At 38.3% G+C, this 16,803-nt stretch overlaps 1 protein-coding gene across 1 annotated transcript in view; it reads left to right on the forward strand.

Moving 5' to 3' along the window:
• PDE11A (phosphodiesterase 11A) overlaps positions 1 to 16,803 on the forward strand; it is a 140,970-nt gene that overhangs the window by 114,805 nt on the left and 9,362 nt on the right. The window contains exons 15-19 of the mRNA XM_075029295.1: positions 893 to 993; positions 4,952 to 5,029; positions 6,408 to 6,475; positions 9,475 to 9,545; positions 12,408 to 12,491. Coding sequence (XP_074885396.1) covers positions 893 to 993; positions 4,952 to 5,029; positions 6,408 to 6,475; positions 9,475 to 9,545; positions 12,408 to 12,491 — 402 coding nt within the window. The remainder of the gene's footprint in view (positions 1 to 892; positions 994 to 4,951; positions 5,030 to 6,407; positions 6,476 to 9,474; positions 9,546 to 12,407; positions 12,492 to 16,803) is intronic.

The raw sequence follows: 16,803 nt of genomic DNA on the forward strand, positions 1-16,803 counted from the left end.
AAAAAAAGTGTACCACTTTTATTTAGTTATATTGACTAATGTCACAAAGACCACTTCTTAAGCTTACAATTAGAATTTTCCATTAATTTTGTTTCTTTCAGCTTATTTTCTCTAGGATTTTATAGAGAAATTATAGGTTATCTATAGTTAGTATATCTCTTATTTTCTTTTAGTTTTCAGAAATCTATATCTCTTAGTTTTCAGAAATTCAGTTACAAAAGGACCTCCCTGTTCTAAAATAGCAATATTAAATAATTTGTTGCCTTTCATTCTGGTCATAGAGCACCTTTCAAATTCTTATGATCCCTTAAGAAGTAGCCTACTGGGCCTAAAAATGGCGTCTAAACTGCCTAAAGTTGCCGTTCTTTAGACCGCATAGGCAATGCTTGTATACACTGTAAGACAACGCAGTAATGGGCAGAGTGAGCAAATGGGCTGTTTTGAATGAAAAACTGATTTAGTGTCTTTGACTGCTCTAACAGCAGTTTGTGTGCCTGCAAGCAGCAGCACAGATAAATCTATTAGGAGCACAACTCAAAAGCTGCAATGCACAGCTCCCCAAAACATTTAATAAGAGGAAAGATTGAGATATATCCATAGTTTTTCCCCATAAACTGAGTCTGTGCAGGGTCAGAGCAAAGAGTAAATCTTTCCTCAAGAGGCTATAATTTCAGCAAGGTTTAGAAAAACATACCAAGTGCTTGATTACAATCGTCAACTCTTCCACCTCAATGTAATCTCAGCAGTATTAACATTATTATTTTGTCGTAGTTTTGCCATGAATCAGAAAAGACCTCTGTTACAAGGAAACTGTAGACTAAAGAGTTAGAAAACCTTTTAAAAACCTATATTGATTGCTAGCCCTTTACCTCTTTTATCTCTTTCATTATAGGGTCACAACATCTTTGCTAACTTGTCCTCTAAGGACTACAGTGACCTTATGCAGCTTCTAAAGCAATCGATATTGGCAACAGACCTCACTCTATATTTTGAGTAAGTATTGGCATTTCTTGTATTTGACAAATGAAAATTCAAAGAACTTACTCTAATGACCTATTAAATACCAATAAGGATATATAATATGAGAAATTAGTGTTTAGCTGTGGTTGAAGAGATTTAGTCTAATACTTAGTATATCTTAGGCTAATAGAAATATCTCAAGTGTCCAAGTAAGTTTTGCTTTAATGTGTAACATGTCTGTATCAACAAAAAGCAAGTGAAATCCTAGGCTTATACTTCAAGGTAATCCAAGGAATCAGTTACAGCTCAGTCCCATAATTCTTCTGTCCCTTCTGTGATCATTTCTTCAGGCATGTAGAAAATCAATGACATTTTAGAATTCTCTTCCACCATTCCAGAGTTTCTAAACATGTATGCTAAGAAATATTATATTTAGTTACAGACCCAGTTCCAGAGGTAATGAAAGCATATGTATTGCTGCTTTGAAGACAAAGTATGCCAAATTGCATCACATGAGAATAAGTCTTAAAAAGCTTAACTCAAGAGAAGTATAATAGGATCTCTGTCATCCAGTTTTCTTCCTTTTCCTTGTTTGCAAATCAAATCTCTAAGTAGACTTCGAGTTGGTGCTATTTTATGTCTTTCAAATACTGTTAATTGTTACCAAGCTCTTCCCAGTGAGAATGCGTGGGAGCATGCATGTAGTCGGAAGAGTCATGGTGCCACCATCACAATCCACTTTTGACATCCCCCTGTCTGGCACATGCCTGTGGCTGACTTACAGGGAGAAGTGCTGTTGGATGTGCAGTTTCAGCATACTACCTTCCCAGTCTTGACAATAATTCATCCTTTAGGAATTTTTGTTTGATGTCCATTAGCATCCTATGCTGTACAGTGCTGGGTAGCAGTTAGTAATGTTTTTCTTAGGGTGCTATACCTAGATGCTGCCCCTCCTTTGTAGTGATGGTTGATACCAAACCAAGTTTCCAGAAAACTTCAGGCAAAGTCTTTACCCTGAAATTGTTCAGCTATCTATATCAGCATCGTATCTTTAACTGTTAATTGCAAGAATACTAGCCGGGATGCTGCAATGTTTTCTTTGTCTTTTTTCCTCAGTAGTTGGTTGCTGTGCCAAGGACTGTTTCTAAACAGTACTGGCAGTGGACACACTGATATTCTTTGTTTCCTACAAGTCTATTCTCAGAGAAGTTGCATTAAGAAAGGGTTTTAGTGAATAGTTTTATTATAAATAACTTCTAAATATTAGTCCATGAAGAAATTTCTGCTTGCTGACATGAAAATTCTGAGCAGAACAAATAAGCCCTTTTAAGCATACTCTTTTTGAAGCTGTCTGTTAAGATTGCTTGTTATCGGGGGCGGGGGTGGGCGGGGCTGGTATGATGGGGAATTTGCTGACAGCTTTAAGTGAGATACAAGGACCACAGGGATGTGTCAGTACGCGTTCTCCTGTCTCACCACACACAACAAGTGCTGCAGAAATGTTTTGTGCTGTCAAGGAAAAGATGAGTAGCAGGGGCTGAGTGGGCAGCTGCCCTGGCCAAGATCCTGCAGCCCCTGGAAGAGCCAGAGAGGGCCCACGGCAGTGCCTTGGGAGGGAACTCAGTCCAGACCCAGATGTGATGGAGCTCTTTTCCCTGTGTGCCTTAGGTTGAAAAACTACATGGTCAAGTTGTCTTTCTAGTTTTAATACAGAGAAATAATATCCAAAAAGGGACATCAGCTGAATTTCAAGATTATTCTTCCTTGCTTGCATAATTGATTTTTATGTGCTACATGAATCAGAAAACTTTTAGCAAATGAGGCCTCTTTGCTCAAAAGTCTGCAGATAAGTTATCTTTTCCTCTTGTGTTATTATGATTCATTAATCAGGTAGTTGTTATGCTACTTTACTTCCAAAAGCGCCTGAAAATCACTCCCTGGAAACGTTGATGATTTACACTCCTTAAAGCCATCCTACGTGAATAGATGTGTCTGGGCAAGTACTTAACTACTTTTTCAGTTTACTACATCTTCAGTATTTTTGCAGAGAAGGAAATTCTCATATCAGTATTCTTAGAATGCCTAAACCTAAAGGTCACAAAGTGCAGCTAGCGAAACAGCAACAAAACTCCAGGCAGAGTAAGGCTTTATGACTTTCTCAAGGCACTACTTTTCTACAAACAAACAAAAAGATGACTTTCAGTGAAAGATCAGATGGAAAATATACTTGATTTTAGTAGATCATTCTAGATAATGATGCTGGATAGATACTGGATCTAGATATCTGCTGGATATCTATTATCTGCTGGATCTAGATAATGATCATACAACAAGCAAAAGCATGGAACCAAAATGAAGTTTATGGAAATTCATTCAAATGGTGTCTTGAGCCACTGAGCTGTAAAGCAACTGGATTTGCTATATATAGCAAGACAACTTTCCCTTCCAGGCAAAATACAACCAGAGTCAATGTTACTCAAAGACTTTGCAAAATTGTTATCATTCTGTTTATTTCTGAAATCCTGGCATATTATGTTTGCTTAATAATGGCAAACCTCTTCGTTTTGGTTACCATGCATAAGCAACCAGTAGGAAACACTAAATTGTTTCTTTATACATGGGTACTTTCCTCAGGTTGACTCCTTCCAACATTAAAAATTCTCTGTGGAGTTGGACTACTACTTCTGCATACATTTAGATGTATTTCAAAGAAAATTCTTATTTTAAAGTTTTCAGCTTAACAAAAGGCCTTGAGATTCATATTTTCAGTTACTGTTTATAGATCTCTATAATTTAAATTTGAGTGTTTGAGATTTCTGGGATGTCATCTTCCTGAGCTTTCAGCTTTAAACATTCTTACCTGGTTTTTGTCCAGTATCATAGGAATTGCCTAGAATATCCAATACTTCAAAATGAAATCATTACCAAATTTTACATTGTTAGACTGGGCACTGAAATACGGGATGCAAAAAAACTACTGCTCGCTCTCTTAATAGAGTATATAGTTTTTGATGATCTGCTCAGGATTAGGCTGGTTTAAGATTTTTGTGCCAACTACTGTTGGCCATTAAAATTTTCATCGTTGCAATATTTATTTCCACTGGGCCATGATGCTATAACTTTGTGTGAGAGAACTGAATTTTGTTTTCTGCCTGCGTGACTTTGCATTGTCCCAGCAAATTTTGTAACGTGAAATTCTTTTACATCTTATTTCATGAATATGTCTGGGCAAGTTGCTCCGTATTTTTGTACCTCTACTTCTACTATATCTGGGGCAAGATCTATTTCATATTGTAGTCACACTGTGTGCAATAAGAGCTGCTTGGAGTCTCAGTCCCATAAAAAAACACAGACTATGATGAGTCAGAATTTTTTTTACTTAAAGGCACCAAACAAACATCAACATGTTCAGGCTCATGTTTTGTCCATCTTTGAGGACATAGGCAAGATATTCCAGAAGACAAAGCATGGGACCAAGCAGGGAGACCTAGTTTCTAGTCAGTAAGAACTACTACCTTGAGACATCTGCAGCTCCTGTGTCTCACTGTTCTGTTTTGTGTGCTGGAAATAACAGGAAATGCACGTTTCTGAAAAACCGTTCAGGATACAGAAGTAAAAACCATTTTGCAAGGACAAGTAAAGAAGTGTGTATATATTTCAGCAGTGTTTCTATTGTCTGTCTGTCCACTGCTGTAGTTGAACATTTCATGCTTCCATGGAAGACTGAACATTTTGGTACCATTTATTTCCTTATCTGCGGAGACCATAAATACAATATTGCTTTTACTAGGCAGCTCTGACATTGATAACAGACATTTATAGAATGTGTTCGGAAATTAGTATGTTTCGCTTAAATGGACTGTCAGTGTAATGACTTTAACAATAATACATGAGGTGCAATGATTTCATATCATCCAGAGAACTGTGTTTCTGCTGCAGTGCTGCCCTGGAAGCGTCTTGTTTCCTTCTCTGATAATCTGTTTTGTTGCAGGAGAAGGACCGAGTTTTTTGAACTTGTCAGTAAAGGTGGTTATGATTGGAATATAAAAAACCACCGAGAAGTATTTCGGTGAGCACCACTATTTCTTGCTTTCTGGTTATTTCAAAGTGTAGCCATGTTTGTTTAAGGAATTTCATATATGATGGAGTGAAGACTTAGAGTAATGAGAAGGTAGCTTGTTTTAAAATGTGATCCATGATATGAAACGTATAGTACGATTTCTAAACATTACCAAACAGCAGGGATGTAATCAGTGTGACCTCATCTTCTCCATTCCTTTTTCTGCCTTCACACTCTGTCATGTTTTCTTCCCTTTCTCCCAGCCTCACCAGTTACTGCTCAGCCCTTCCATTCTTTCTCCAGAAAGCATCAATATTCTGCCTCAGGAGACAAAGATCTTTCTTGTCCATTTCCCTGTTCCCTCCTCTCAGCTGTTTTCTTTCACTGGCTGTGCTTCTCTCTGGTCTTCTAAGTCTGTACCTGGGAATCTGCAGATACACAGTGCTCTTCTAGCCCTCAAGAATGATCTGAGCATGCATCCTATTGAAAACCTCAGACATTGTGGATGGTTTGAGCATACCACGCATTTGAGACAATAAAATGTGTGCATTCACATATGCATGCCTGCTTATGTCTCATTTTATCTGAAATTTCATTAAAATTCTGTTTCTTTTGGTCTTTTGACCAAAATATTGGCCATTTTCTATTTTCCATATCATTTCACCCATTCCTAATTTTAGATTCAGGCAATATATTTGATGCTTCATTTTCAGTGCCCTTGTTCTTCATTTAAACTTTCTTGGACTTTTATCTGCATCATGGTACTGTACATAAACGCTTTCTACAGCTGAACGGTTTCTTTCTCCTAATGCATATAAAACATGGTTGTAGCTAGGTATTAAACTACAGTGGAACAGTATAGCTCATAGTAAATCTTAAATTTTTATTGCAGATGAGCAGTAGAAACTGCTTAAACAGTGTCTGGGATACCTCCTGTGATTACAGGTTCTCTTCCTACAGCAGTGACTTACAAATAGGCATATAAATTAATCCAGTTTGCAGGTGTATTATGTAATAATACCCTCACTTATATCATGTGAAGCACATGCTATCTAGTATATTATAGGTATTAATGTAAGTAGTGTTAGAACTATTGCAAAATTAGCAGTTACTCCCTTGCAATATCATTTCTTTTCTAGTGTGCAGTGCACAATACCAAAATTCATCATCTGATGACCTGCAACACATTAGGCTTCCTAGGCACAATTGTGATGTAAAAGCCATGCTGATGGCTGAGATTTCAAACATGTCATTCTTTTCTGGAGGAAAAGAAGGTGCCAGGGCTGACATTTTATGTATGTATTATTTATTTATGCATCCAGAGCAGAGTTGTTTAGAAATCCAACAAAGGTTGATTCAGCTTGTATTGTTCATTTCTGTTTTTCAGATCAATGCTAATGACAGCCTGTGACCTTGGAGCTGTGACCAAACCGTGGGAGATTTCAAGACAGGCAAGTCATGATTAATAGCAGGGCTGGGAGGAGGCGGGACTGGCGGGACAATATTCCCAGGGCCCTGGCTTACAAGGGACCAAAACTGGAATCAATTTACAGCAGTATTAATGCTATAAAGAAATAGCAGGGGGTTTCTGCAAGAAATGGTTTATTGCATAATCTTTCTATGTACACATGCTGGTGAGCAGCATGTAGGTACCTGAAGAGATCTGGCTTTACAACCTCTCCTCTTATTAACCTTTTAAATCCATATTAAAAAAAATGGATGGATTAAAAAAAGTGTTAGCCACATGTAGCTGTGCTTACTAGTTTTGCCCCGAAGTTTTTCTTGGCAGTGGCAGAATCTTCCCTAAATCAAAAATATCAGCAGAATATCTGCAAACTTTGATTAACATAAAATCTTCGGTATATGTGATAAGAGAAATGTGGTCATTTTCTCAACATTGATGTAAAAAACTACAAGTGTAGTATAGAGCCCTTTTTAGCATCCTGTACTTAGAAACACATAAAAATTCAGGTTTCTGCTGCTGAGTAGGCTCTTTAGAAATATACATAAAACTTGGGTCCAGCATTGGCAAACAATTACAATGTGAGAAAGCAACCTGTCCCAAAAGTCTTGTCCTTTACCACATGATTTTGCCTCTTCTAGGCATCTTTCCTTACTCAGCATCCACCCTTAATATTTCCTGTATCCATGCTAATAATTCTCTGTCCTTTACTGAGGTCCAGAACAAGCTAGTAGAATGCAGGCTGCATAGGGTTTTGGAGGAATATACAGCATCAAGAAGCAAACAGGAAATACACCAGCGCAGCTGAGTGTAGCTAAGCACCTGGAGGGAGTTTGGCTGGCTTAACAGCAAAGTGATAGTTAAAAAGATGGGGTGAGAAAGAGAAGCTAGACCAGAGAACTAGTAAGGCAGGAGCAGCCAGATTTCTTGGAGAAGGACAAGGAAGTGCCAGAAGCTGAAAGAGACCTATAAAAGTTACATGCACATTAACTCAGTAAAAAAGCATTTATGTGGTGAGGGCTTCAGCTCAGTTTGCAGTTGCAGACAGATGAGTCGGTTTTGCTTTTGTAAGCAGACTATGTCAATAGTCCTTCTAAGGCTGTTACTTGGCCAGAACATGGTCACTTCATGTGGAAATCAGGGAAGTTGCTCATATCCTGCAGTGGGAAAATGAGTCACAAGGTTTTTCAGTGCCACCTAGCCACAGCTGCAGTGTGTGCAATCCTTCCTCATTTTTCCTCTTTAACCCAGTTAACTTCTCCATTTTCTTTGACAGCCAAAATGTCAGGTAGGGTCTGCTTTCCATGTTGTCAATCTTTGTGCTGTGGTGCTGAATTAGCGCTGAAGCCTCTGGCAAACTGGGTTTTTATCCTTATCACTTTTGAGGTCTGCAGGTGAAAATTCCCCTGCAGCCTAGTGTACAGGTTTACTTTATATTGAAAAATCCAGTCTGGGATTGATTGAAACAAAACATTACCTGGTTGAGCAGATAGGCTAGTAAGTCCACAGAGGGAAAACAGGAATCCGAACTGTGCCAAAAGGAAAAAAACATGGAAAAGTGAGGGAGAAAGAGATTAAAATACATGAATCAAAGGGAATACAGGCTACATGTAAGAAGTCAAAATTCAGGAAGAGAAGATAGAAACAGACAAAAGAAGAGAGAAAGGGACACAAAGAGAACAGGATCAGAATAGCAGTGAGAGACAGAGGTGAGACTATGTCTTGATTATTTTTATACAATACACTTGGCAAACCCTTAATTGCTGTTAAGTTGTTAATTATTCCTCTATCTGGAGTATTGATCCAGAGTTTTATTAGTGCACTGGGATTACATACATTATGAAGTTCCAAACTGTGTGATAGCCTGGCTCAAGATTTAAGAGTACTTTATAACATCACTTCACCTACTTCCAATATATTTTGGTACTCCTTATTTCAATTGTAACAAGCTTAGGACTTGTGAATGTTAGCTACCGTGCAGTTGCTAGAGCAAGAAATTTTGAGATTTTATGAAGTGCAGGTTTTCTGCTTAGTTCACCCTCTTGTGCTTTGGCATTATGAAATCATTTCCTAGCTTGAAAACAGTAAGCAGGCACGAAAAGAGCTTTAGGAACTGAATGGCATCTTCAGTAGATTAGTTTCCTTTTTTTGCATCTCAAACGTCACACATGCCTACCTTCCAAGCCCCACACATGAGAAGAGTACAGTATGTAAAGGCTACTCTATCAGGATTGCTCACTGTTTGACTTCCTAAAATTCCTGTTGTTTCTGTAACTAATTTTGGTTTTAAATCTTGTGTTCTTCTGAGAAGCACAAGCCTCTGCTGGGAATAGAACATCTTTATTCACAAAAGTCAGAAAGACACTTTCCAACTTCCAACCCACTAGTTCTTGATTTTAATTCAATATGATAATCACAATCTGTGTTTATATTTAGATATTCAGATCCTATAGTGATGATAGTCATGGGAAAAAAGTAAAGCCTAGTGGGGAAAAAACCCTTTATGATTTCACATTAAATTAAGACAACAGAGGTTATTGGTTAATTAAGATTCTTTGATAAGTGAAGTTGTTTATATAGGGCAACAGCCTGTAAGTAGCCAGAGAGCTCTCGCACATTTTACAAAGCATTTTTACAGACATAATTGTGGATGCCAACAAGAAGCTATAATTTTCTATTCTGTTCTCAATACTTGAGTAAGTTGCATATAACTGCATTGAGTGCTACCTCAACACTGCAATGTCATTTCCCCAGTCAATTCCCTATCAAAAAGGGATAAGCATGCCTATCAGTGGTTATGGATATTTATACCCCCTGTATGCCCAGTCCTGAAAACTACACAAACATGTGCCTGACGTCAGTCATGTAAGTGGGGCTATTCACTTCTTTACAATTAAGCACAGGCAAAAATCATGGTCTGAGCAAAAACTCATTACCCTAAAAATTATGTAGCAAGAACTCTAATCTTTATCATGATTTATGTTTTAGGCAGCTGAGCTGGTAACCAGTGAGTTCTTTGAACAAGGAGACAGAGAAAGATCTGAACTCAAACTCACCCCTTCAGTAAGTTTTTATCACTTCTGAAATAGTTACTAACTTCAATAGGGTAAGAAAATATCATTGGTGCATTCAGAAAAACTAACTATATTTTTTTATGTAAAGAAAAATCTTGGAATAAATAAAAGCTCTGTCCAATAAAGACATGCATTTACAGTCATATATAAAAGCTTTCCAGTCAACTCAGTCATTTTTGCATTGAGCCCTTTTCCACATTTTCTGTACCTATTCCCAAGGTTATTCTGTCAGTTAATTTTCTAGGCAACAGGTGTTGTTTTTAATACAAAGTATTCAAATAAAAAATCATCAGCTATTTATGGAAATCAAAATTGCCAGATTTATACTACAGCTGTTTATCTGTGTTATTTGATGTATCAAATGCTGAAAAGCATTTCTGTGGGTATACAACTAAATATAACACTGTGATTGAAAGGATAAATTGGTATTGAGTGGAATATAGGCAGAAGTATCAAACAAGAACCAAGAAAAAAGTTTCATAACAATTTTAAGTAAGTGAACAATTTGAGGAGAAAGCCTTATCCAGGTTAAATACCTCAAAAGTTGACAAGCCATTATCTAGAGGCAACAGAAGGGTATCAGAAAGTATTCTAAAGAATTCAACTTATAAGCCATTCACAAATATGTTTATGCTTCCAAAAATAAAAAGACCATTCCAGTAGCTCAGACTTGTCCTCACTTGCACATGAGCCTGTGGTGATGTAACGAAGTCAATAAAGTTAAAAAGGTTGTAGTAAATAATTCTCAGATACAATAAATAGCTTTTCACTTTGTATACTGTTGGAAGCTGGGACATTAATGGATTTCTTCCCTATAGTAGCTCTCTGTGCATCTCTTCTCAGAAAAAAATGGTAGCTATAGTCCAGTAGGAGAGTAATTCAGTCAGTGTTGGTATTATTAGCAATTCTGAGACCAAATCTAGGCCTGAATAACTGCAAGTACCATTCCATATAATATGGATATAAACACCTTTCCTGCCTTGTATATAAAATTTGCAAAGTGTGTTTCTCATGCTAATGAAGCATAATAGGAAGTAATTTTATTTCAACGCACACATTAACATTACTGTCTTCAAGGAGCAATGAATTCCAGTGCAAATGGCTGAGGTCCAGCAACCTTAAGAATTATTTAAGGTGTGTTATTACATCTACATTTTTGGACATACTGTAGATTTGGCAGAAGTGCAGAGAAGGACAGAAGTGAAATGAGCTTTCTTCTGGACTTATGTCTTCTGAAAATCCTCATCAAACAGCCCAGACAGGTGGGAAAGAGGAGTGTATTGCTCTAAATATCTTCAGTATTTCCTCCATCATAGGAGCCCTCTCACTCTTCCTTTGGACTCTACAGTCTGCACCAAGGAATACAGTAATTTGTGGGCCACATGTAGGACGATTTGAAGCCATACAGCTTGAAGGAAGATGTTCCTCTCTGGCCCTTCACAATTTCAAAAAATCCAGTAAATTGATGTACAAAGTGTTTTATGTTGGGAGATAAGGCCAGTAAATAATCACAGAGTTCATCAGTTCTAACAGCTGATGGCTAAGGGTCAAAATCATGTAGAGTTTTACCATGTTAATGAGGAATTTTTAAACAAGATCAAATGCTGATATATTTCATGACATAGTGCTATGGCAAGCCACCTAGATAGGTGTTGCTGCTAGTTAGATATGAGACTTGTTAGTCAGCAAGATAATGTGATATTATCTTACAACTCAACGATTTTTTTTTCTTGCATTGTGCTTATAACAATCTGAAAATGACAGGATTTTTCAAAATTATTTGAATAGGAAAAACAGAATTTTCCAAAAATCAAACCCAAGATTCTCATTTAAGATCACAGAGTCCTTGACTCTTACCTCCCAGTCTTATTTAGATACAGTGTGTGATACCTGCATATGTCAGAAAGTGCAGGCTACAACTAGAAGAATTCAACCAGACATTTAATGTAATATGTATAGTCTGGAGTTTTTACAAGGTAGAGAAGGAAAGTAATTTTTCTAAGGAGACTTCAACCTTGAGGTGATGGGCCCAGAACAAGAACAGACTTTCCACAGAAAAAGACTGAAAGACTTAAAACTTGGCATATTCAGAGAGTTAAAAAAAAAAAAAAAAAAAAAAAGGCATTTGGTAAATGGTGTGGATGGGCCACTAGAAGGAGGATTAAAATCTTGTAGACAGAAAGCTGATGGACCCAAGTAATCTCAGGCAGAGTATGGAAGAAACTCAACTCACGTTCAAACTCTGCAGAACTCTGTTTCTTCCATCTCCTTTCAGCCACTAATTGAGCCTCTTAAACATCAGCTTTGACCTCTATAATTTCCTCTCCGGGGCTATGCAGTGAGCAGTGAATTAGGCTATTTCCAGAGGAATAAATTGTTAACTGCTCGCCAAATGGATCTGTTGATTCCCTATACTTTGGATTCACAGACACGGCTGGTTCTGCAGAAAGGGTCTGTAACTGGGAGGGAGGGAGCCAGCCAGCCCAGATCCATCACTGGATCTGGAAAACCCTATGTGAGAAAAGAGAAATTTCTACTCAAAGGTATCTACTTTACATTTCTACAGGAGGTTTCTTACCAGCTCAGCTCCAACTGTGGAGCGTTTATTTTACATCACAAAATTATAAAATTCAAATACATTCAGCCTACAAATTTCAAAACAGGATGGAAAATAAAGAGTTTATTTTTCATACCAGACAAAGCAGTAGGAAGACTGCTGCAAAGATTGATTATGGTTTACAAAGTGTTCTGGTTGTGAGAATTTGATCATAGCTCCAAAGTGCTGGATGATGTGTCTGTAAAATACTCCAGTGTAATAAAGCATGACAGTTTTGTTCCCTTCTCAATTCAGGCCATTTTTGATCGGAACAGGAAAGATGAACTACCCAGGCTGCAGCTCGAGTGGATTGATAGCATCTGCATGCCATTGTATGAGGTAATTTTTACTTACTGCTCCTGTAGAGTCCAGAGAAGATTGTGCTTGCCTCTCTAGGGAGAAAGAGTGAGCTTACAGTGCAGTCTTGAAGGCTATTTGAACTCTTACCTTTCTTTGACTTTACCAAAAGTCTGAATTCTATGCAGAAATCTTCAGGTGAAGGTGGTAAAATCTGTAAACACAATTCCTCTCCAAGTCATAAAAGCTGATAGGGTGACTGTTTATTTATTATGTTTGAGACAAACTGATTCTCATCATGCCAAGGTGTGGAGTGCTCTGCAGAGAGGTGCCAGAGGGACAGCCTCGTTAGGTGCTGCTGTCAAACCTGTCCAAATATGTGTTGACCCAAAGGGAAGCTCAAGGCTAAGCCTTTGCACTCCCTTCTGGCTCCCTCTAGGCCAAGCCTTTAAGGTCAATGACAAATGATTTGTGGTTTAACCTGTGTGCTGTTTAACTTGGAGTTTACTCTTTTAATCATGCTTCTACACAGACTGCATTGGTGCTTGTTATAAGGTGTATAAGCTCTCAAGTACTACTTTATTAAGGCTATAGATGACCAGAATAATACTTCTCTCTCTTTGGATTAAACCAGCTTCAGAATTTGGCTTGTGTAACATAAGCGTCACTGTTCTAAATTTTCATCTCTTATCTGTATAGAAAGCAGAGCTTCATCAGCAGGATGATAAATGGAAAATAACACTAGTAACTTAACCATCAATAACTGTGTCAGCCAGTCTTCCTCCTACTCACTGAAACCACACAGACTGCCTTATGCCACTAAAGACTGACAGTTTGGCAATTGATATCTGAAATATCATGGGGATGTTCTCACTAGGCATTTTTGGGGAACTGCAACAAGTTCTTCCTGTTACCACTGCACCCTAAACTGCCTCATATCTCCAAGCAATGAACTGAAGCAATGGGTCAGTGGTGATACAAAGCCAAGAGCTGGGAAGCAGGTACCAGCTCCCATATTAACATTAAATTGATGAACTTGTGGCTGAACGTAGCTTGCTACACACAAACAAAAATGGATTGGCAGTTCCTTTTCATTTTGTAGAGCAGATATGTCACCAATAGTATATGAGGTAAGGAGGATGATGTGGTTCCCCTGCCCTCTATACCTTGTGGCATCTAAGGCTGCAACTGTGGCAATAATGAAGTGACTGCCCAGCAGCAAAGGCAATTCCTGTTGTGCAACATGGACAACATGTGCTTGTGAAAACAGCGTGGTGGGCTACTGCTTTGCCAGTAGATCCTGTCCCTTTCTTAGGTCAGTCTTTATCATGATGAAATAAACTAAAGCTATGGCTTTCAAGCAGTTAGGTAAAGCAAGCACAGAAGAAGAACATAAACCTGTATTTTTTAAAATACGAAGATTATTGTGGACAACATGACAGGGAGGAACTGACCTTGGACAAAAACTTTAAAAATAATGTTCCTTTCAATATAATAGTTCATATTACTCTAAAGTGCATATTATACCAGAATTCATGATTTGTAATAGTATCTGTAATCCAAAAATATCCAATAAAGCAGGAAGAGCTGATAATCAGCCCATCCTCTGCATGAGAGGACTACATCTGAGCACTAAAGCTCTGGTTAGTTAGCTCCATCTTAGCAGGAGATCTCTGGGGAATATATTCACATCTGATTTCCCTGCTTTCTGCTGTCTTTGCATCATGCTGTGCAGCTATTAGCCTGCTGCTCAACAACTTAAAAAAGAGACACCATCAAACCTGGAAGTCATTGCAGCACCAGCCTTAGGGGTAAACAGAAAACTTGATGTCATAGTATCACACTGCGGGAGATTCTCTCTTCAATGTGGAGCCAAGTTTTAATTTTCATATCCAGCTTAATCAAACCTCAGTACACGTATCACATCAGCAGTGTATTCAGGCATTGTATATCCTCCGTTTAGGACTGGCTGAACAGTACAACTATGGCCAAGTCCTAGATTTCTTTTTTTTTTTTTCTTTCCAAATACATTCTTTAAAATTCTAGCCATTGTAATATGTTGTAGGGACTGCATGTGGGGAGAGAATGGGTTACATCATTACAAATGCAACATAAAGAGGCAGAGTGGCAGCTGACAAATTAGTAAAATCTTAGCAGTACTTATATAGCTCACTAACATGGTGCTTATAAAACCCGTATGTTTGAAATAAACATTTGACACTCATTTTGATACCAAAATTACAACATTAAACCATAGAGAACAAAATCAAGGCTTCTGCATGTAGGTTTTTGCATGCTAGTGATTAGAAGTCCTGAATACGTGTGGGCAGATCCTAGCATCCAGAGCCCTGAAGGGAACTCTGCAGGGAACAGCTGTGTCCATACCAACACAGTTGCTACAGCAGGACCTAATGCTGTGCCCTCTGTTATTTGACACCCATACAGTAAAGATGGTCCCAGCAACCAGTGAATGCTGGCAACTCCCACTGAAGTCAGACAGGAGATCAGCAGAGCCCTCTGAAATTTTCTTTGCTCATAGTAGTTCCCAAAAGCAGGCTATTCTTAGCAGCTGTGAATGTCTGAAGTATGCAACACAGAAGGAACTTCACAGCCCAAACTTCCAGGAGTGGTCTGGCATCACCACCCCAGTGCCACTGATAGTACCATAACAAACAATATCTTCTCCACAGTCCAAGCTAGGCTACATACCAGAGTGCCCATAAGGAATATTTCATACTTAAAACAGTATATAAACTTTTCAGAGCATTTTAGAGAGTTATGGCTTTCCTAGCCCTATTTATTTTTTCCCCCGTTCTGAAACATTCTTTGGGACTTGATCCGTTTTCTGGGGAGATTTAGCTCTACCTCCTCCTTATGCATCTGCTCTGCTCTCTGCATTTCCTTAAGGTAGCTCAAGACAACCCACTTTGAGGTGCAGTTCTTCTCCCAGGTAAAGGATAATGAAGTCTCCTTTACTGGGGGATGTGTATCACATCCCTCTGCTTACCTGGCTAGAACTGTTTCCTGAGTCTGGCCCCTTTTTGTGAGAAGGTTTACAAGTCAAAATCTGTGCAACTTCCTTTAGCAATCCTGTTTGACTGCCCTTTGGAATGCCTGTTGGACCCAGAAGAAAGAAGGTCAAAGATATACAAAATGTGCTACATCATAAGCTAACATGGAGCTTGAAACTGAATATAGATATATAATGATAGCTAGGGATATAAAAAAATATATCAGGAATTATGCACAGCTAGATTTACCATATCGAAGTGTCTAAAGCCAAAACCGTTTTGCATTTGCTCTGTAAGCCTGACTCTGCTCTTGGCACAAGGTAAGCCATGGCTCTGCTCCCTTACTCTCTCCCACATCTGCTGCTCAATGCGGGAATCAAGCCACCTCCAATTTCAAAATACCTTAGTAATCAAATCTGTTTCCTTCACACTGTGAATCAAAGGTTTGTGAAGATAAAGCCTTCCCAATTTTTGTTCATTGGTTTTTATTACACTTGGGACATTATAATTTTATTGAATTTACTTTTTTGTTACTGTAGTGATCACCGATCAGAGTATTTTTATGTGACAGGGGAGTTTTTGCCTTGAGTAGCAGAACAACCATCCATTTACTCTGAAGCTCTGATTTTAGGGGCTTTAGTTACGCTTTACTGCCTCACATTTGCTCTTCATTCAAAAATGCCAGCAAGAAAAGCATTCATCAGTAGAGATGAGAAACAAGCTTATTAGAATAATAATTTATAAGGAAAAATGCATTCTTTGGAACTGTAGAGCATTTTAAATCTACTAATGTAGCTTCAGTGTGAAGTAATCATCCCCTTTGTTAGAATATTCTATAAAGGGGAAGCACATGCAACTAAAGCAGAAAATCTAAGACATCCCAGTGAAAATAAAGCACTATGGCTACACTGACAGCTGCGTTCATCACACAGAGAAAGTATTCTGTACCTATTTGGACATACATGTTTGTGTAACAGGAAACAGAATTTTGATCATTAAGACAAATTATCTCTCTGACCCTCCAGTAAAGGGATGCTAAGAGTTTCAACACTAACAGATTTCTCTCCTGGACTCTGTGGTTTGCACAAACTTAAGACAGGATCAGTCACAGATTTTTCCCAACTCAGATTAGATTTCTCTGTGGGGAGCAGAGTGGGAGAGTGGAGATCTTATTCTTTTTAATCATTACTTTTCTCACAAACAACATCAAAGCTTCAGCGATTCACATCAAACAAAAGATGCTAACAGAAGCCCAGCTCTGTTCACAGCATTGTTAGGCAGAGACAGTTACACTATGAATAGCAGGGCCAAAGGCCGTGCACTCTGCTTCTGGGCAGATAAAT

This window comes from Buteo buteo, chromosome 5, assembly GCF_964188355.1.
Source record: "Buteo buteo chromosome 5, bButBut1.hap1.1, whole genome shotgun sequence".
Lineage (NCBI taxonomy): Eukaryota > Metazoa > Chordata > Aves > Accipitriformes > Accipitridae > Buteo > Buteo buteo.